This window comes from Salpingoeca rosetta, assembly GCF_000188695.1.
Source record: "Salpingoeca rosetta unplaced genomic scaffold supercont1.1, whole genome shotgun sequence".
Lineage (NCBI taxonomy): Eukaryota > Choanoflagellata > Craspedida > Salpingoecidae > Salpingoeca > Salpingoeca rosetta.
Genome location: NW_004457740.1, coordinates 207,514 through 226,942, shown reverse-complemented (window position 1 = coordinate 226,942; position 19,429 = coordinate 207,514). Strand labels below are relative to the sequence as shown.

Genomic DNA, 19,429 nt, shown 5'->3' with positions numbered 1-19,429 from the left:
CGTCCATTTCTTCCACTTCCCGCCATCATCACCACCACCGGCAGCACGCAGCGGAGGAGAACAAGCGCCTGCTGTCGGAGCTTCAGCGAGACCTCCAGACATACACAACCAGCACCCTCATACAACCACAGCAGCAGCAGCACGAAGAGCAGGGAGGAGAGAACAGCGGACCAACCCACGCCACTGCACCAGCAACATCAACAGCCTGAACTATGTGTGTGTGTGTGTGTGTGTGTGTGTGTGTGTGTGTGTCTGTCTGTCTGTCTGTCTGTCTGTCTGTCTGTCTGTTCTCCAATCTGCACCTGTTCTTGTTTTTTTCCCCACACCCTCCCTCCAACGCTGCTTCTGTTTGCCACGTGCCCGTGTGGCCACCCCCCCCCCCCGCTCCGTCTGCCCGCTGTCAGCGTTGTTCACCCCCCCCCCCGACACACACGCGCGCAATGAATAGAAGACCCAAAGAGAGCTGCACCGCAACCCATGTGCCGTCGTGCCGAGCAAGCAGCCCGCACACGTGCAAAGCACATGTATCACAGTCATTCGTGTATGTATGTGATTGCTGTTAGTCGGACGTGTACTTCTCTGTGTCTGTCTGTGTGTGTCTGTGGACGGAAATGACCAGCACTTCAGCCAAGAACACAGGGCATTGCACAGCGGCAAGGAAAGCAGACAGACAGGGATCAACACCAAGAACGCGCACTCATGTACGCGAGGTTTGCCAACCACAAAGTTGTAACAGCGAATGCAAATAAGCTTTTACAGAGAACGAGTCGAAAACACACACACACACACGCACGCACAAAACATCACAGCACAATGTCGAGCCTGTCATCATTGCTGATGTCTTCAAGGGTGCGTGCTTCAAACCCATTCAGGAATACGCGCACCCGCTCTGGCGTGCATGTGCTTGCTACGCCAAGCTTCTGCAGCACCGCATACGTGAACGTGTGCCACGTGTCGTCCTTCCCCAGCACGATGATGGCTCGCTGGCTCGGGTTGGTCTGGAGCGTCACAAACACACGCTTGCGGTCCGGATCACTGCCATCTGTGCTCTTGTCCTTGCCGCTTGCGTTTGCTGCTGGGCCAGGATGATCTAATTGAGTGCACAGGGAGGGGTGATCAGTGATAAGCAAGCAAGGAGGCAGGGTGTGAGATTGCGGTGGAGTCTGTGCTCAGAATCGTACATGAACAGACATGTACTTGGACATGTACACAATCACACGCGCAAACGCGGCAACAAAAACACAGATACAGACACATTCAGACACGCACGCGCACACAGACACACACAGAAACACGCAGACACACACGCACGCACGCACACACACAGAGGCACAAACGCACGGGCCCACACAGACACAAACACTACAAACAAACACGCACAAGTGCGCCCTCCCTCACTTGTGGCATCGTCGTAGGAAGGCGGCTGCTGAGAGCTGGAGGCAGCTGGCGCCGAGCCGTTGTATACTCCTGGAAGCATGGGTGCTGACGGTTGAGGAGGATACAAGGCGCCTGGAATTTGGGTGCGGTGTGCGGCAGCGGCAAACTGTTGGTGCTGCGCATATTGTTGGGCCTGATGCATAGGCTGTGGTTGGTGCGAGTTGGGCTGTGGTTGGTGCGAGTTGGGCTGTGGTTGGTGCGAGATGGGCTGCGGCGGCTGCTGCTGCGGGTGTGAGAAGGGCTGTGGTTGCTGAGCGGCGGCGTCTGCGCTTCTTTCGTTCGCCTCAAAGGCCCCCTTTGCCTGGAAGACCTTGTCAATGAAAGGCTGCGGGTCAACAACGCACGGTAGGGAGTACATGGGTTGGCTCTTGCCACGCATCGTGATGTTAAAGTCTTGGTGGTTCGGGTTCGACGCGTCGAGGCAGGTGTCTGGCGCCGACAGGCTGACAGAGCCCAGTTCATCGAGGGGGATACGAGGCAGCATGGCGGAAGCATCGCCTTCAACGTACAGGGCCTTGTTGGTCAGGATGAGCCGCGCACGGCGAGCACGGGACTTTGCAGCAGAGGCTTCGCAACACGAGATGGAACTGATGCAGGGCAGGGCCCACCAGAACGGCGGCAGGCAACAAATGATCACATGCCCTGTTTCGCACATCCGCGTCTTGAATGCCGCTGTGGGGTTAGCCACCGCCGTGGCAATCACCTGCTCTCCCTGCCGAACACAGGTGTACGTCTCTTCCGCCATGCTCTTGTAAGGGTGATATGTGGGTGGGTGATCGGTGTGAGTGTTGTCTGCTTATGAGTATGTTAGTGTTGTGTGTTGTCTTCTTGTTTGCTATGTGCGCGTCAAATGCGCGCATCGCGTCATCCATCCCTCGTGCAAAGGCAAATTTTGCGTTCTTGCTGTGGCCAAAGTCAAATTTGCCTTGACCGTTACCTTTGATGTTTGTGCAGCAGCACAGCACACAGCCGCAGGCCTTTGCACAGCTGTTGTTGTTGTTGAGTGGCGGAGATGGACTTCTCACAGCCGATGCGGTGTGCACCGAAGCAGCCACCGCTATGCTCACCAAACGGGGAGCACATCGTAAGTGTGTATGCATGCGCGTGTGTTGTGTGTGTGTTTTTGTATGTGTGAGTATGTGTGTCCATGTGTACATGTGCGTGTGTGTGTCCATGTTTGTGTGTGCATGTGCGTGTGCGTGTGTGCATGTGTACGTGTGTGCTAGCGTTCTTTGCTTTGCGTCTTGCGACGAATAAGGTTCATTTCAGGCACTGACGGCATGGCATGGTGATTCACCACCACTTCCTACATCCTCCACCACCACTGCCATTTTGTCCTTGGTGTTCACAGGCACTTGGCATCGACAACAAACTGATCATACGGCGAGCAAGTGATGCGGCCGTTGTTCGCACGCAGGCGTGCAAAGATGCCATCAACTACCTCGAGGTGCGTCACGGGCCCGCCGCCGTCTCTTGTGCCACTTACCGCACCCCTCATGCCCTGTTGAAGGCTACAACCTCACCACGAATCACCACCACCTCTCCCTTGCTCTGCTGCTGACGCTTGCTGCAGTGGTCATCCGATTCACAGTACCTGATCACAGCCAATTTCCAGCGGGCGTTGGTGGAGGTACGAACTCTGCCTTTCGCGTGTGCTTGACTTGACACACGGTTCTCAACAACCAATCTTTGCATCCGTTGCACATGCTCCCACATAGCCCACAACACGCATGTTTGCACTTGTTCTAATCCCCCCCCCCTCCACACACACACTGTCGATCCCATCTTGTTGCCCTTCGACGACCAACCAACAGATTTGGGCATTGGACGACGTGGAATGGGAGTGCCGGATCGACGAAGGCGCAGCAGGTGCGCTCTCGTGACCCCAAAGAGTGAAGGGAAGAGGGAGCAGGAGGAGGGAGCAGCATATCATGTGTCGACTCTGCTTTGATCACACACACACCATGTTTACCGCGCTGTGACTGACGCATTCACATCATGTGACATGATCATTCGTCGTGGCGCCGGCAGGGCTGGAATCTGTGCGCTGGAGCCCAGACGGCCGCCACGTCCTCACCACCGCACAGTTTCAGGTGCAGTTGGCATATGTGTGTGCGTGCGTGTATGTGTGTGTATTTGTGCGTGCGTGTGTGTGTGTGTGTGTGTGTGTGTGTGTGTGTGTGTGTGTGTGTGTGTGTGTGTGTGTGTGTGTGTGTGTGTGGACATCCACCTTCTCGTGCCGGCTTGTTTGACGTCATCTCATCTTGCTGCCTCGACATCACACCAGCTCCGCGTGACCATCTGGTCTCTCGTGGCCCAACAGACGCACTACTTCAAATTCCCAAAGTTTGCCGGCAAAGGTGTGCGATGTGCACGTGCATGTGTGTGTGACAGAGAAAAAAGGGCAACTGAACGCGTTGAGCCACATCTTTGAAAGCACTTCATGCTCGAATTTTCGCAACACACCCTTCCTAACACGCACACACCGACACACACACACCGACACACACACACACACACGCGCGCGCACATACACACCCTTACTCACCAGGGCTTGGGTTTACGAGCAACGGAAAGTTCATGGCCGTTCTTGAACGTTCGGAGGGTCGCGACTTCGTGTCGATTATCACGTGCGAGAGCTGGCAGGTGGTGCGCCGCTTCCAAACGGAAACAAGCGACGCCACCGATCTGACGTGGTCGCCCGATGACCACCACCTCTGCATCTGGGACTCCCCACTCACATACACGGTGAGCGCACTGCAGAATCTGCACCACCGCCTGTGCCACCAGTGTTAAACACACACACACACACACACACACACACACACACACACACACACACACACACACAACTGTGCCTTCACGAGCTGCTTTGATTATGGTGTTGGCTCAGGCATGCGTGTATTCCATATCGGGCAAACTCCTGCGAACATTCTCCGCTTACAGCGACGCTCTTGGTATCAAGGTATTCCTCACATGCACATGTGGGTATGTGCGCGTGCGTGTGTGTGTGTGTGTGTGTGTGTTGAGCATAACCTGTGTTTCACCACACTCGTCTGCATTTGCTTCTGTTCTCGCGCGCTCCTCTCTTGCATCATTCCCCACATCTCATTGTCACCACATTCCCCCGTCCCATTATGCTCCATTGTGATTGCGCCAGTCTGTTGCGTGGGCGCCGTCATCACAGCTCCTCGCCATCGGCAGTTACGACCAGAAGGTGTGCACAGGGCATGTTGGTGACGATGATGGAGCCGGTGGTTGTTCAGCACGCGCACGTACACACATACATACACATACACACACATACACACACACGTACACACACATACATACACACACATCCACACACACACACACATACACACACACGTACACACACATACATACACACACATACACGTACTGTGGATGAATTGGGTAAATTGATGGCGCAGGTTCGCTTGCTCAACAACGTCATCTGGTCAGAGATTATCGACTTCAAGCACACGCAGACGGTCACGTCCACCGCAAACAGAGTACGCACCCAGTCTGCGTGCGTGTACGTGTGTGTGTATGTGCGTGCGTGCGTGTGCGTGTGTACGTGTGTGCGTGTGTACGTGTGTGTGTACTTGTGTATTTGTGGGTGTCCGCGCAACTCAGCCTCTTGCCGCCGTTGTCAGGTTGTGTATGCTGAGATTGGCGCGCCGGCAGCAGAAGCGGCTGCAAAGGACATTGCACACGCATCATCCCAATGTCAGTGCTGGCATCACATGTTGTGCTTGATGCTGCATCACATGGACGTTGGTTTCGTTGCGTGTGTGTGTTTGGGGCCGGGGGGCTTTGTGACGCGTGCTCGCTGCTTTTGCTGTTTTGGTGTCTGAGTTCACAGCGGTCACTACCATCGCCGCCCCCCCCCACGCAGATGAGCTGATTAGTGGCAGCTACAAGTTCAATGCACTCAAACTCGACTCGGAGAAGCCAAACCCGCGGCTTGGTGTCGTAAGTACACGGCCGGTGTATTGTGTGTGTGTGTGTGTGTGTGTGTGTGTGTGTGTGCATCTGTATTGTATGTGGGGTTTACGCGCGCGCGTTTCTTGCTTGCGCTGTTGTGTGGAGTGTCGCTCCTCGCTGCAAACACTCTCTCCTCGTACACGCATGTGTCGCGGTTTGGTGTCGTCCAATGTGGTGCTGTGTTTGCGTCCTGGCCACAGGGGTGGATGGCGTTTAGCAGCGACAGCCGCTTCCTCGCTTCACGAAATGGTAGGTTGCATCATGTTGACACTGTACATCAAACACGCATCCTATCATATCGTCGCCCAGGAGTCCCGCATCTCACATGCCACACACACACACACACACACACACACACACACACACACACACACACACACACACACACACACACACACACACACACACACACACACACTGCTCTTGTAGACAACATGCCGAACACGCTTTTCATCTGGACGGTTGCCAAGCTCCGCCTGACCGCTGCTCTGCACCAGCTCGCCGCCATTCGCTGCGCGGTGCGGATGTATCTGTGTGTGTGTGTGTGTGTGTGTGTGTGTGTGTGTGTGTGTGTGCGTGTGTGTGTGTGCGTGTGTATGTGTGCGTGTGTGTGTGTGTGTGCGTGTGTGTTTGTGTGTCGCGTGTCGCTTCATGCGATGCGACACTATCATCTCGTGCACTCCTTCTCCTCCTCCTCAACCCCTCTGCGGCCTTCATCATTTCTGCTTCCTGCGAACCATGCACCATCATGCACGACCCATCAATCGCTCACTCACCATCACCCATTCAGGCGTGGCACCCGACGCGCCCGCTGCTCGCGCTGTGCTGCGGCCAGGGACAGGTCTACTTCTGGTCAACAGCAGGGGCACTTGCACTCAGAATCCCGGCGAAAGGTGCGGTGGTGCCACGCCACATCACACGCATGCACACGAGTGCACACAATACGCATGCGCTTACACGTACACATGCAAAGAGCACACACCCCTGACGTTGTAAGCACTGGTTTAAATCTCTTGCGTTGCAGGCACGTTTGCAGCGAGTTTCTTGTCGTGGTCGCCAGAAGGAAACACCCTCCTCATCTCCGGCTCAAAGGTTTGTCGGGTTGGCTTAGGCGCGCACACACATACATGGACACGCATACACACACACACACACACACACACACACACACACACACACACACACACACACACACACAATCTCACACGCACAGATGGACACGCACACACGCAAGCACGCACACACACACACTGCAACTTACAATTCGTTCCCACATGCGACGTGCGTGCTCGCTCCCTTCTGCGCAGGGCTTTGTCATGTGCGACATTGCTCAGTTCCTCTCTACCAACAGCGATTTGGCATGACACGATGCCGTCACACCCAACCACGCACACGGCAGCCACACCAACGATGTGCTGTGGCGCACGGCGTTGTGTGAGTGATGATGTCTCACTCCGACTTCCGTTCACCTGAACCCGTTTTGTTGATCGTTTGGACAAATGCGTTGCACTTTTGGATCAACCGTACGAGTGCAGCGCACATTGTAACTTCAAAGTAAACGCCTCAAGAAAACCGGGCCGCGCATAAAATGCGTGGCTTGGCAGTCGCAGGATAACACGGGCCAAAGCAAAGCAGAATAGGGGGGGGGGTGCGGCAGCACAATGTTGCTGATACGAACACACGCACTGTAAGCGCATGCACGCACGCACGCACGCACGAGCACACGCACTGTAAACGCACGCACGCACGCACGAGCACACACACACACACACAACACACACACACACACACACACACACACACACACACACACACACAAATAACACCATGATCACGTGCGCGTCAGCAGTGCCAGCATGGCTGCACCAGCGGCCGCGTCCATGGACGGGTCTGCAATCATCACCTTCTTCGCAGAGCACACACGCTGGATGGATGCCTGCAAGCACGGGCTTCGAACCTGTCGTGCATAGAGGTCGTGATGGAGAAGGAGGAGTGAGCAGGCTCCGGTGGGCGCACAAGTGAGATTGCGCACAAACTGTAGAAAGATCGCACATGAAATATTGCACTGAAGCATGGCACAGACGTACGCAAGCGTTGCCTGCAAGCACGAGGACCGGCCTCTGCCCAGAGAGTGTCTGGAGGAGCGGGCGACAGACGTTCTGGGCCAGACTATCACAAATCCCCGACAGGAGCTGAGGCAGCGACGCTGGCTGCTGTGGTGATGACGGTGGCGTCTCGTCATCTCCAATCCTAAGCAATGCGAATGAATGGCAGACCAGTGGAGGGAGTTCCACATGGGCTGAGGTGAGGGTTGAAAGTGCGCTTATGTGATGTGATGCCATGTGACGTGATGATGTGACACACGCACAATCACACGCAAAGGGGACATACATAGAGGGTAAGAAAGGGGTTAACGGTGGGAACACTGGATACACGTACAGACAGAGCACAAGGGAAATCCCACGAGCACACGGAAGCACGCGAAAAAAGCAACCGACCGGAAAGCTCCACCAGTTCCGTCGCGTTCGCGATAAACACGCGCGTCAACGTGAACTGGACACTCCGTCCACTTGCACGTCTCCAGCTCACGAAACAGCCACGAGCCCTCACTCGGAGTACTGTCACTGCCACCACCATCTTCATCACCGCCATCGCCATCGCTGGTTGTGAGCGTGTGCGTGTGCAGCGCAGTGCGCAGCAGGTGCGGGTGCGCGCCGATGTGAGCAAAGACGTTTCCTCCGTTGATGCTGGACGACGCAAGGAGCCAGCGGTTGAAGAAGAATGGCCGGCACTCCACCATCTGCACGTGAAGAGGAGGTGGCGGCGGCGGTGATGGTGGTGGTGACAAGCATGTGGTGTACGGGGTGAGTGTTCAATGCAATATCAGCGCAATGGATACAAGCGAAAGACAGACAGACAGACAGACAGACAGACAGGCAGACACCAACTCATAGACGGACCCCCCCCCCACACCAACAGCCCCCCACACACACAGGACACACTCACCCTTGATGTGATTGCGTGCGACATGTCGGTGGCAGTGACGACGCTTGCTTGGGAGGATGTCCCAAAGTTGACCACACAGGACTGCAACGCCGGCGCATGCCCATCGTCTCCACCATCAGCACCTTGGCCAGTATCGTTATTGCTTCCTGTTTGCGCGTGGATTGTGCTTCCACCCGCGCGAATGCATCCGAACACCTGGCACTGGTTGTCGCCCGACGCCGTGAGGACGCAACAGCTCGCTGACAGTCCCAGCACATGTGCAGCAGTCGGGTGGATGTTCCCGCGCCAGCGCGAGTCAGTGGACACCAGTGGCGACGACAATGACGACGATGGTTGTGGTGGTGGTGGTGGTGGTGGTGACGAGGCTGTGCGTCGTGGGGCGGCCGCGGTTGCGCGGGAAAGCGGCGGAACCACCTGTGGCAGCATGTCAAGCACCCTTGCCACGCGCTGGGCTGTAGACGCTCTTGTTAGCGCTGTTGCTGCTGTTGTTGATGATGGTGTTGGTGCTGTTGTTGTTGGTGTTGTTGTTGTTGTTGTTGTTGTTGTTGTTGTTGTTGTTGTGGTGGTGGTCAGGGCGTGGGCAAGGCCGTGTTGGCACCACGTGTTGTCCTCTGGGTGGAACAGTCCAAACGATGCAGCTAGGGTGGTGTTCATGGCGACTGGTTGCTGACACAGCGCCGCTGTGAAGAAGTCGCCAATGCTGGTGCACGAGTCAAAGTTGTCAAGCACTTCCGGTTGATGGTGCGCGTGCCAAAGCAGCGTGGCGCAGCCATAGCCCGTGTTGACACAGCGGCAATGGCGTGACTTGCTCGGGCACTCAAAGCTCGTCATTGCGGCCAGCAATGTGTCGTCACACCGCCTGTCGTTGTGAAATCAATCGCTGGTGAGCGGGTGGAGATGGGTGGAACAGGGTGCGAGCGGCTCCGAGTGCTACAAATACGCAACCACACCAGCAACATCAGCAGCGACTACAACCACGTCGCTCGGGCAACCGACACAACACAACACACACACACACACACACACACACACACTCACACACATACACACAATATCACGCGCTCATGTGTATACTCCAACAACAGTAGCAACTAGCACCACCAATAGCAGAGGCACAAGGTAGGCGAACGCACTTGTCTTCCCAGGTGTAGAGGCGGCTGTGTGGCGGCAAGAGGAGAGATAAGGATCCGGGTGGCGCTGCGGGGGTGCGCGTGAACGCGTCCTTGTTCCAGAAAATGCAGCCGTGCATCTGACAGGAGATGTGCAGGGTGGTCATGGCGCTGCGCAGGTGTGCTGGCGCTCTGGCAAAGCACGTTTCCACTGCCTGCGCAAGCTTCCCGGCATCCTGCTCGAATCGCACGGGGCCATGGCACACATATGCATTGTGCGGCAGCGATGTCTCAAACACCACCTGAATAGGACGGGGGAGGGAGGAGGGGGAGATGGTGTCAGGTGTTGGGGGTGCAATGCAGGGATGCGGTCAAGGCTGAGAGGAGAAAAGAATGCTTTCGACGCACAAGCAAGTGAACACCGGCAGAAAGACACAAAAACAAACAAACACACACACACAAACAAACACACACACAAACAAACACACACACACACAAACAAACACACACACACACACACACAAACAAACAAACACACACAAACAAACAAACACACACACACACATAACGCACGCACACACACACACACACACACACACACACACACACACACAAACAAACACACACAAACAAACAAACAAACACACACACACACACACATAACGCACGCACACACACACACACACACACACACACACACACACACACACACACACACACACACACACACACACACACACCTGCAGTGCTGCACCTTGTCCTGCTGTGCCAATGACCAGCTTTACACTCGTCGTCCCCACATCCAGCCCTCCCACCACTGACGCCATCGCAGCTCAAACCGAGCCAACCAGCGTCGAGTCCTTCAACCTCTTGCGACACGATAAAGTGCATGTATTTCTGCTGCCCACCGTTTCTCTGGTTGGTTGGCGCGAGTGTTGGCCACTTGCTTGGGGGTGAGAGCGTGCTCGTGTGCTTGACTCTCAGGTGTCTCACCACAACATCCCACGCACGCCCACGATTCACATCAACCCTTACCGCACGAACACACTTACAAACGTTCCACACGTCTTGTTTGTAGTGGGGCACTTCCAACGCAACTGCCACCCACCAATAAGTACCAACTGCAGCAGGGAGCGGAAAAAGAGTGAGTTCGCACACCAATGCGCACCAACCCACCAATGTCATGGTGGGCAGCGTTGCATCTGGCTCCTTCATTCGATGCCTGTTGGTCCGTGCGTGTTGAAAACATGCCTGTGTTTCTGCACGTGTGCATGTGTGCCGGTATGTCTTTATTTCTCTCTCTCTCCCCCCCCCCCTCTCTCTGTGCGTTCCTTGAACTTCCTTTCTCTCCGCTGTCTCTGTAGGATATGGCACATGACCTGTGTGTTGGGTGCGTGTTTGTGAGCTTTTGGGATGGCTCGTGCTGTGCGTGAGAAACCTCCTTTCATTTTACGAATTGACAGCTCCTGCCGGAGACTTCTGAACGAACGACTGCCTTTCCCTCTTCTCTCTCTACCTTGCCCGCGCGCTTCCTGTAATGCAACTCCTTGCTTGTCTTGTCCAGCCCAACTTCGTGCTCACCGATCTCGCAACCTGGCCTTGTGTCGGGCTTTCTGTGCCTGTGCCTCCTCCACCTGCGTACCTCACTGCAGGTGGACTCCTTGCGAGGGGAGCGTCGCTGGCTGCATTTTGGCCGTGACACCACGACACCGACATAGCAGGCCAACAGCCCGCTTCTTCTCAAGTACCCACCACACACCATTGCCGTCATGTCGTTCGTTCTCAACTCTGGTAAGCTCACACCATGCCCTACGCCACACAACAGCGCCCCCCCCCAATGCTCAAGCATGGAGTCCCTCTTTGGCCGCCTGTCAAGCATCTTCGACACACACACACACACACACACACATGCGATCCCACATCACCTCCCATCAATGCAGCCCATTCAGGCTTTTCACCCTTGTTTACGTTCACCCTTGCTTACGTTCACCCTTGCTTACGTTCACGCTTGTCCCTCCCCTGCCGCTGCCGCGTCTCCAGCCAAGAAGGCGTTCCACTCCGTGACACGGCTCGTCCTTGGCGGGGCCGATCCCGCAGAGGAGGAGCAGGAGGAACAGAAGCAGGCGACAGCCGATGCCGCTGCACAGACGTCAAGCACTCCACAACAGCAGCAACCGCCACAGGTACCAGTGGCGTCAGCTGCCTCACCCTCCCAGCTGCACCACAACCAACCCCGACACCACCATGATCGACGGCAGCCGCATCACGAGCAGCCATCGCCGCGCGTGCGACCGTGGGGACAGCCCCAGCGCAAAGCGCCGAAGCTCTCGCCGCAGCCGCCAGCGCCACATACATCCACACCGTTGGAGCAGCCGCACACGTCCACACAGCAAGCACATGGCCAAGGCCGCCGTAAGCCGCCGCCGCCACTGCCACCGCTGTCGCTGTTGAAGACGCGAGCCACCCCACCACTGCCACGCGGATCATCAGCGTCGTTGTCGTCGTCAACAGCCCGCGCACCGTTGTCTGCGGACTCCACCCGCGTGCGCCCCAGCCACCACCTCGCCTTTCCCCCCTCCCCTGCTGCTGGCGACGAGGACGGTACACCGCTGCCGTCTCCACTCGTCACAGCGCCATCGCAAGCATCGCAGCTGTCGCCTTCATCCCCATCGTTGCTGTCGTCGTCACCACGGGCAGCAGCAGCACGGCACAGCGGTGCGCGGCCTGGTCGCCCCGGGCCCTTCCAGTACTCGCCGCCACCAACCCCGGCCGCGTTCCAGCCCTCCCCTTCGCCCTCGCCCAAGAAGCGAGCGCAGGCTGCACCGCGTATGCCACACCGGCAGCAGAGGGGGGCTGAGGAGGTCCAGGCGGCGGACGCAGGGCTGCTGGTCAAGGAAACTGCTGTGGACAGTGCGGTGGTGGGTGATGAAGATGGCAAGAATGCCCGCCGTGACGCCGCTGCTGAGCTGGAGGAAAACCCACACGTGCGCCGCTCACGTCGTCGCCACCACCATCACCGCCACCACCACCATCACGAGCCCAAACACCATCACCGCCACCACCATCGCCACCACCGCACGCCACGGCCGTTGTCGTCGTCGTCGTCGTCGTCGTCGAAGCTGGCACTGTACCGGAAGCTGATTACCGATCCGCAGCACAACAAGCATCTCGAGCGCAAGTTCTCGCCGTACCGCAGCATCAAGCGCGCAAAGCAGGAGGAGAGGCGCCGCAGGGAGGCCCAGGAGCACAGGCTAAACGCGTCTGCCTTGGTTACCCTTGACGCTCCTTCCACTCCTCTCACCACAGCAAAGGACGGTGCGGCCAGCCCTGCCAGCAGCACAGGTGCCGCCGTCCCAGCGAGTGCTGCGGAGCGCGTGCGAAACCGCGTGCTGATGACGCGGGAGACGCTGGAATCACTGCCGCTGGCAAGCGCACGTGCAGCACAGTCGCCAACGTGGTCAACACGCTCCCTGGCCTCCGAACCACAGGGGCAACAACAGCAACAGGGCCAGCAGCAGCAGCAGCAGCAAGGACAACAAGAACAAGCGCATGAGAGGGCGGGAAAAAGTCCAATGGCCGGCGTGCAGCAGACACAACACCTTTCAACAACAGCCGCAACGACAAGAGCAGCAACAACCACAACAACCACAACAACAGCGGCGGCAGCACCGGTGACAGCAGCCACGATGGCAACCCCGACATCCTCATCCTCATCAGCGTCATCGACCACGCTGATACCACCGCCACCGCCTGTCAGCAGGGCGTTGCCTACCACCACAACTGCTCCAGCATCGCTGCCGCAATACGCCACTAGCCGTGCGCGCGTTGCCTTCCACCAGACAGGCCTGGTTCTGCCAGCCACCACCAGCAGCAACGGCAGCCCGCCGCACCCGCGCCCGCCGAGTGAGCCCACACACATCTCCCCGACGCCGCCGGTCAAGGACGCAATTCGGGAGATGCGGTCGACACGGCAGATGACGGGGCTGCGGCCACTGGAGAGCACGTCATCCGTCATTGCCAGCAGGGGGTCGCCCACATCGGCGCACGTGTCGGACCTGGAGGATGAGGAGGGGTGGGATGACGAGCAGTCCGTGTCGTTCCAGCGCACGCGTGGGGCCGCTATTGCTGCTACTGCTACTGGTGCCGGCAGTACGAGGGAGCGCACTGACATCAAACCACCCCACCACCACCACCATCATCAGCAGCATCATCATCATCATCAGCAGCAGCAGCAGCAGCAACAGCAGCAATCGCAGAGGCGGTCGGTGGTGGTGACGGGTCGTGCTCCACCACAACTTCCACGAGCGACATCATCGAGCGTGCCACCACTGCAGCTCTCACGTGGCTTGGCCGAACCGCCGCCACCGCCACAGGCAGCAAAGCACCGCGCGGGTGCACGGAGCGTGAGCCCAGCAGGCAGGTCTGCGGCTGCTGCCATTGTGGCCGCAACCAGTCGCCCCACCGCGCACCCAACACCGACAACAGCAGCGGCAACAGCAACAACAACACCAACAACAACAACAACAACCAGCACGGCCGCCACCGCCGCGCCCCCGATGTCATCGTCAATCGGCGGCGTGGCGGCGAGCAGCACTGCGAGCGCGCGCGTGAGTGTCGGGTTTGAAAACCGCCGCCATTCGCCGCCCATGTCGCTCTCGCCCGTTGGGTCTCGCGTGTCTGACCGGTCGTCGAGTCCAGAGAAACTCGTGGACGTGTTTGCGCCCGTGTCGCAGTCTGCGAGCCCGGCCACCGTCGCCGTGCACGTGCGGCCGCGTCATGCGGCGAACACGGGCGGCGAGAGGGACGCTGATGACGAGGCTGAGGAGGAAGAGGAGAGGCAGGAGGGGGAGGAGGATCGTGTTGCATCTGCCCGTGCCGACGATGGCGATGGGAGGCGGCGTGGTGTGCCCGTGTTTGGCGACACGCGTGGGCCGCACGCGCTTCGGACGGCGTCTGTGAGGGCCGAGGCCGGGGACGATGTGGCCATGGCGACAGACGCAGAGCTGTTTGGAGAGGAGATGGTTGGCAGAACACCGCCGCCGCCGCCGCCGCCACAATTCCCGCCCAGTGGAGGCTTGCGTGGCGCTGTCATTGGTGTTGGAGAGGAGCGACAACAACAACAGCAGCAGCAGCAACAACTAGAACAACAACATGTGGAGAAGAACTGGCGACGGGTTCCAATTGCCGCCCGTGTTGACAAGAACGAGGCGAGAAGCAAGCCGGCAGCAGATGACACGACGACTGAAGTTGCGGTGACGCTCCAGGGAAAGGAGACGGAAGAGGAGGGCAGGGGTGCGAGTGCGAAACCCAAGTCCATGGCCGGTGTCGAGTCTGGCGGTATTGGAGGCGATAGAGGGGAAGGGAGCGCAATTGCCGCTGCTCAGGTGCGCGCTGCTGGTGCGAAGGGCGAAGAACAGGAAGAGGAAGGAGCAGCTATGGCGGTGGGGAGAGAAGGTGGTGAGGAGAAGCAAATGGGCGCTGTTGCGGCAGAACAAGGCAACGACGACAGAGATGAGAGCGAAGACACAGCAGAGGCAAGAGTGGGCGGGCAAGAACACAATGATGGAGGCGAGATGAAAGGAGAAGAGGGGGAGGGCGCTGTCGGTATGGACGAGGGAAGTGAAGACGAAAGTGCGGAGGAAAATGAAGAGTTGAGAGATGACGGAGATGGGAGCAGTGACAGCGACAGCAGCAGCAGCAGCAGCAGTGATAGGGAGGCGGAAACTGGTAGGGAGAGCGATGATGAAGCGAGTGGTAGTGGGCACATCAGCCGTGGCGGTGGAGACTCGAGCGTGGAGGTCATCCTCTCAAGCGAGGACGAAGATGAGGAAGAAGAAGACGAGGACGAGGACGAGGAAGTGGAAGGAAGAGGCGATGATGGGCAAGAGGAGGAAGAGAGTGGGGAGAGTGAAGAGAGTGGGGAGGATGAAGAAGAGGAAGGACAAGAGGAGGAGCTGGACGACGACGACGAAGAAGACAGCGAAGCAGAAGAACAAGAAGAAGAAGACGAGGGGGAGGAAGAAGAGATAGAGGCGAGTGATGAGGAGGAGGCACACAACGCAGACACAACGAGCGATGAGGAAGCAGGGAGTGAAGGGGTGGAGGAGGAGGAAGCAACAGAGGGCAGCAGCGACGCCGAACAAGAGGGCAATGAGCAGAGCGACGACGATCTGTGTATCATTGAAGACAGCGATGAGGATGAACAACACAACGAGGAGCACGACTCCAGACACGCCGCAACAATGCCTGCAGGCACCACCCCCACTGCACTGACCAACGGCAACAATCGCGATCATGATGCTGATGACGAGGACGATGACGACGGCTTGGTGGTGCTGTCTGATGAGGAGGACACGGGCGACGTGGAAGAGATTGATGACAGCGATGAGCAGCCGGAGCCACGCACGACCACCACCACCCCATCCACCGGGCCGCGCAGCAACGGAGCGGCAGAGAGCATCCACGCCACGCGCGCGCCGGCCAACAACACGTCGACGCTATCTGTGCTTGGTGAGGCCGGGTCGCAGACGTCCTTTGATGACCGCCTCTCCAGCAGCCGACAGTGGAGCGACATTCAGGTATCACACGCGCACCGCAGGGCAAGCAGGGGCTGAGGAGGGGGAAGGGGTGGGGTGGAGAGGGGTGGCGTTGGAACGTGTGTGTGTATGCCTCTGTGTGTGTGTGTGTGTGTGTGTGTGCGTAGTGTGACTGCTTGTGGTGTGTCTGGTTTTGCATCAACTTTTCAGGATCGCTGCTCGCATCCCTCACCTCCGGCTTGCTTGGTTTTGTTCCATGCACGTGCACCATCAGCGCACGCTGCTGCAGGCTGAGGAGTGGAAGAAGACGAGCAGTTTCCACCGGCGCCGCGCAATTCGAACGGCGAAACTCGAGGACCTCATGAGCGGCATCACCCTCATCGGTCTCGGTGCGCACCAGTGTTATTTGTTTCTTTCTTTTTTTTTTGTTTGTTTGTTTGTTTGTTTGTTTGTTTGTTTTTTTGTTTTGTTTGTTAGTTTGTTTGTTTGTTTGTTTGGTTGGTTGGTTGGTTGGTTGGTTGGTTGGTTGTGTGTGTGTGTGTTTTTTTTTTTTTGTACTTCAGTTATCCAACGCGCGCTTTGTTTTTGCTTTTCTTACACGGTTTCTTGCTGGATCTTGGGCCACAGCTGCACACAGGAAGCCTGGCGTGGCAAAAGTTACCCCCGAGGAGGACAGAAGGGTGCGTAACTTCATGTGTGTAATCTTGTGCAACTGTGCGCATGCGATGTGTGACATGGTGTCGAGTGTTGAAGAAGTCGCCACTCTTTGCCGACTTCCGTTGCCGACTTGTTTGCATGCATTTTGTTTTGGCTGTTCCACTCACGTCAAAGCCGCTGCGGACAGGTTTCTGACGTGTGGACCACTGGTGGGGATGAAGATGAACTCTCGACAAACGGCGGCGTCATGCGGTTCACCCTCATGGTACGACATATTGCAACAGGGAGGAGGTGTATGTGTGTGTATGTGTGTGTATGTGTGTGTATGTGTGTCTCACCTCCTTCCACCACCTTCTCCCGCCACCTTTGTACAGCGGTGCGACCTGCTGACGCTGGAGGGCTTGACCTGGCTCAACGACGCCGTCGTCAACGCATACATGGGTCTCATCTTCGAACGCAGTCGCGCAGACCCATCCCTCCCGCGCGTCTGGTCAGTTTGCTTTCGCACACGCATGCACGCCTGTCTCTGTGTGTTGGCGTGAGTGTACTTCAGTGTGACTTCAACGGCTCTCTAATGCAACTAACCATGTGCGTACACTCGTCCATGCTCACGGTGTTGCCCTTCCCGCGCGTGCGTGCGTCTGTGTTGTGACGCAGGCTGTTCAATTCGTTCTTTTACCAGAGTCTGCGCTCATCCGGATACGCCAGCGTGCGACGATGGACACGCAAGGTTCGTGCGTGCGTGCGTGCGTGCGTGCGTGCGTGCGTGCGTGTGGCGTATGACATGCGCTTGTGATGGGTGATGATTTCGCTTTGCGCGTTTCACTAGTCTCGCACGCACACTTACGCGCGCATACACGTGCACACATGGTTTGATCTGCGACGACCACCGACAACGCTGTGTGCAGGCAAAGCCGAGCGTGTTTGATTACGACAAGATCATCATCCCCCTGCACGTGTCTGGAAACCACTGGTGCTGTGGATGCATCGACATGAAAGCAAAGACAATCACGTGCGTCATCACCCACTTGCACTGTTTGGCTGGTGCACACCCTGTTCTTTGTTTTGTTTGTGTTTTGGTTTTTGTTGTGTTGTGTTGTGTTGGGGAGTGCAGCGTTTCTCATCTGTGTGTGTGTGTGTCACCTGTTTGTTTGTTGCAGGTACTATGATTCAATGCATGCTGGCAACCCGTCCTTCCACAAGACAGTCCGGTGCGTGGGCGATGGCAAGCATCACAGATGTGCTTGCTTGTTTGTTTGTTTGGTTTTTTTGTTTGTTTGTTTGTTTGTTTGTTTGGCTGTTTTTTGTTTTTTGTTGTTGTTGCTGTTGATGCGACTGCTGCTGCTGCTGCTGCTGCTGATGTGGTCTGGTTTTGTTGACGTGTTGCGTCCTATTTTTCTTCACTATCCTCACGCTCGTCTCCTTGTGTTTTGAACCCTCAACGCCCTGTCTCCTTCTTTGGTGCTGCTGCTGCTCTGTGTGTGTATGTGCGTGTGTGTGTATGTATGTGTGTGTATGCACTTCCCTATCATCACCATCATCGTCGTGGTCGTTGTCAGCATGTGGATGATGGAGGAGTCAAAGGCCAAGTGCAATCGCCCGTTTGACTTTTCGTCCTGGAAGAACGTCACTTCCAACTCCTGTCCACAACAGGTGTGTGTGTGTGTGTGTGTGTGTGTGTGTGGAACACATGTGCGCATTGTCAACGCCAGTTAGATGTTGACAACACGGCCTGTGTCTTATCGTGACTCGTACACCTCGTACACCTCAGCCTTCTCCTCGCCCCACTCTCACGTCCGCTGCTTTCGTCACAACTTGACAGCGCAACTGCTGCGATTGCGGTGTGTTTACGTCCCAATTTGCTGAATGCCTCAGCCGTGGCTCCAAGTTCTGGTTCAAGCAGGTACGCGGTGTGTGTGTGTGTGTGTGTGTGTGTGTGTGTGTGGTTGCCAGCGCAAACGAATGCCTCGCTATCTCTCTCTCTCTCTCTCTCTCTCTCTCTCTCTCTCTCTCTCTCTCTCTCTCTCTCTCTCTCTCTCTCTCTCTCTCTCTCTCTCTCTCTCTCTCTCTCTCTTGGCCGTCATCATCAACATCTCAACACCCCCCCCCCGCCACTATTATTGCGTGCACGTGTGTAGAGCGACATGCCCAATCTGCGAACGGTGATGGTTCTGGAGTTGCTGGACAAGAAACTTCGACCAAGATGACGCCATGACCCTTCAAGACTCTTCAAGTTTCCTGCCTTTCTTCGTCTTTCCAAATGTGCACAGCCCATTCATTCATGCACACAACGCAGTTCATTCAGACACACGCACCCAGACACACTTCCACATGTTCAATCCTCATTTCTGTTGTACATGTTCATGCTTCGGGCATATGTACATGCATGTATGTGGTTCTGTTCGTTGAGTATGGTCCTGTGACACGTTCCCATTCCTCCTCTTAGTTGATAGTTTGTGGCTGGATCGGGTTGTGTATTCGTGTGCTTGTGTCACAACCTCATCATTTCGTTGCCATGCTTGTTGTCAGATATTTGTTGCCATCGCATCAGTGGTGTGTAAAGTACAATTCAAACGACTTCCACCGGTTCACGCGTACACGTCGACCCGAGCACACACACACACACACACACACACACACACACACACACACACACACACACACACACACACACACACACACACACACACACAC

General features: G+C 56.7%; 5 protein-coding genes across 5 annotated transcripts in view; 3 read left to right on the top strand and 2 right to left on the bottom strand.

The window, feature by feature from the left end:
- The window catches only part of PTSG_00052 (uncharacterized protein), a gene marked incomplete at its 5' end in the record, with an annotated part of 4,108 nt that extends 3,871 nt beyond the window's left edge, over positions 1 to 237 (top strand). The window contains one exon of the mRNA XM_004998550.1: positions 45 to 237. Coding sequence (XP_004998607.1) covers positions 45 to 209 — 165 coding nt within the window. The 3' untranslated portion in view covers positions 210 to 237. The remainder of the gene's footprint in view (positions 1 to 44) is intronic.
- A 304-nt stretch (positions 238 to 541) lies between these two features.
- PTSG_00051 (uncharacterized protein) lies at positions 542 to 2,281 on the bottom strand. Its single transcript, XM_004998549.1, has 2 exons — positions 1,399 to 2,281; positions 542 to 1,090 (listed from the first exon to the last, which is right to left on the bottom strand). The coding sequence occupies exons 1-2, from the start codon at positions 2,180 to 2,182 to the stop codon at positions 804 to 806; spliced, it is 1,071 nt and encodes a 356-aa protein (XP_004998606.1). The 5' UTR covers positions 2,183 to 2,281; the 3' UTR covers positions 542 to 803.
- A 58-nt stretch (positions 2,282 to 2,339) lies between these two features.
- On the top strand, positions 2,340 to 6,998 carry PTSG_00050 (uncharacterized protein). The gene is made up of 17 exons (XM_004998548.1): positions 2,340 to 2,521; positions 2,789 to 2,884; positions 3,011 to 3,067; positions 3,252 to 3,306; positions 3,469 to 3,530; positions 3,725 to 3,797; positions 3,989 to 4,185; positions 4,331 to 4,402; positions 4,598 to 4,654; positions 4,872 to 4,952; positions 5,097 to 5,169; positions 5,339 to 5,415; positions 5,628 to 5,676; positions 5,857 to 5,945; positions 6,218 to 6,320; positions 6,452 to 6,519; positions 6,735 to 6,998. The coding sequence occupies exons 1-17, from the start codon at positions 2,450 to 2,452 to the stop codon at positions 6,789 to 6,791; spliced, it is 1,338 nt and encodes a 445-aa protein (XP_004998605.1). The 5' UTR covers positions 2,340 to 2,449; the 3' UTR covers positions 6,792 to 6,998.
- Positions 6,999 to 7,222: 224 nt separating this feature from the next.
- On the bottom strand, positions 7,223 to 10,440 carry PTSG_11528 (uncharacterized protein). Its single transcript, XM_004998547.1, has 6 exons — positions 10,283 to 10,440; positions 9,567 to 9,844; positions 8,434 to 9,292; positions 7,926 to 8,227; positions 7,515 to 7,677; positions 7,223 to 7,384 (listed from the first exon to the last, which is right to left on the bottom strand). Exons 1-6 carry the CDS (start codon positions 10,367 to 10,369, stop codon positions 7,259 to 7,261), a joined length of 1,815 nt encoding a protein of 604 aa, XP_004998604.1. The 5' UTR covers positions 10,370 to 10,440; the 3' UTR covers positions 7,223 to 7,258.
- Positions 10,441 to 10,619: 179 nt separating this feature from the next.
- Positions 10,620 to 19,318, top strand: PTSG_00047 (uncharacterized protein). The gene is made up of 13 exons (XM_004998546.1): positions 10,620 to 10,686; positions 11,195 to 11,333; positions 11,583 to 16,120; positions 16,353 to 16,467; positions 16,706 to 16,758; positions 16,923 to 17,000; positions 17,110 to 17,225; positions 17,393 to 17,465; positions 17,644 to 17,747; positions 17,896 to 17,946; positions 18,295 to 18,388; positions 18,558 to 18,638; positions 18,874 to 19,318. The coding sequence occupies exons 2-13, from the start codon at positions 11,312 to 11,314 to the stop codon at positions 18,940 to 18,942; spliced, it is 5,394 nt and encodes a 1,797-aa protein (XP_004998603.1). The 5' UTR covers positions 10,620 to 10,686; positions 11,195 to 11,311; the 3' UTR covers positions 18,943 to 19,318.
- The last annotated feature ends 111 nt before the right edge of the window (positions 19,319 to 19,429 follow it).

Bases quoted from the DNA above. Each gene is read 5' to 3' on its own strand.
- PTSG_00051 (XM_004998549.1), bottom strand. From the start codon at position 2,182: ATGGCGGAAGAGACGTACACCTGTGTTCGGCAGGGAGAGCAGGTGATT. The intron at 1,091-1,398 runs GTGAGGGAGGGC...GCACTCAATTAG, and splicing joins TTCCTACGACGATGCCACAA to ATCATCCTGGCCCAGCAGCA.
- PTSG_00050 (XM_004998548.1), top strand. From the start codon at position 2,450: ATGGACTTCTCACAGCCGATGCGGTGTGCACCGAAGCAGCCACCGCTA. The intron at 3,307-3,468 runs GTGCGCTCTCGT...TGGCGCCGGCAG, and splicing joins GATCGACGAAGGCGCAGCAG to GGCTGGAATCTGTGCGCTGG. The intron at 3,798-3,988 runs GTGTGCGATGTG...CTTACTCACCAG, and splicing joins CCCAAAGTTTGCCGGCAAAG to GGCTTGGGTTTACGAGCAAC.
- PTSG_00047 (XM_004998546.1), top strand. From the start codon at position 11,312: ATGTCGTTCGTTCTCAACTCTG. The intron at 16,121-16,352 runs GTATCACACGCG...GTGCACCATCAG, and splicing joins GACAGTGGAGCGACATTCAG to CGCACGCTGCTGCAGGCTGA. The intron at 17,748-17,895 runs GTGCGTCATCAC...TGTTTGTTGCAG, and splicing joins ATGAAAGCAAAGACAATCAC to GTACTATGATTCAATGCATG.
- PTSG_11528 (XM_004998547.1), bottom strand. From the start codon at position 10,369: ATGGCGTCAGTGGTGGGAGGGCTGGATGTGGGGACGACGAGTGTAAAG. The intron at 9,845-10,282 runs GTGTGTGTGTGT...CGTCCTATTCAG, and splicing joins GACAAGGTGCAGCACTGCAG to GTGGTGTTTGAGACATCGCT. The intron at 9,293-9,566 runs GTGCGTTCGCCT...TCACAACGACAG, and splicing joins CTCTACACCTGGGAAGACAA to GCGGTGTGACGACACATTGC.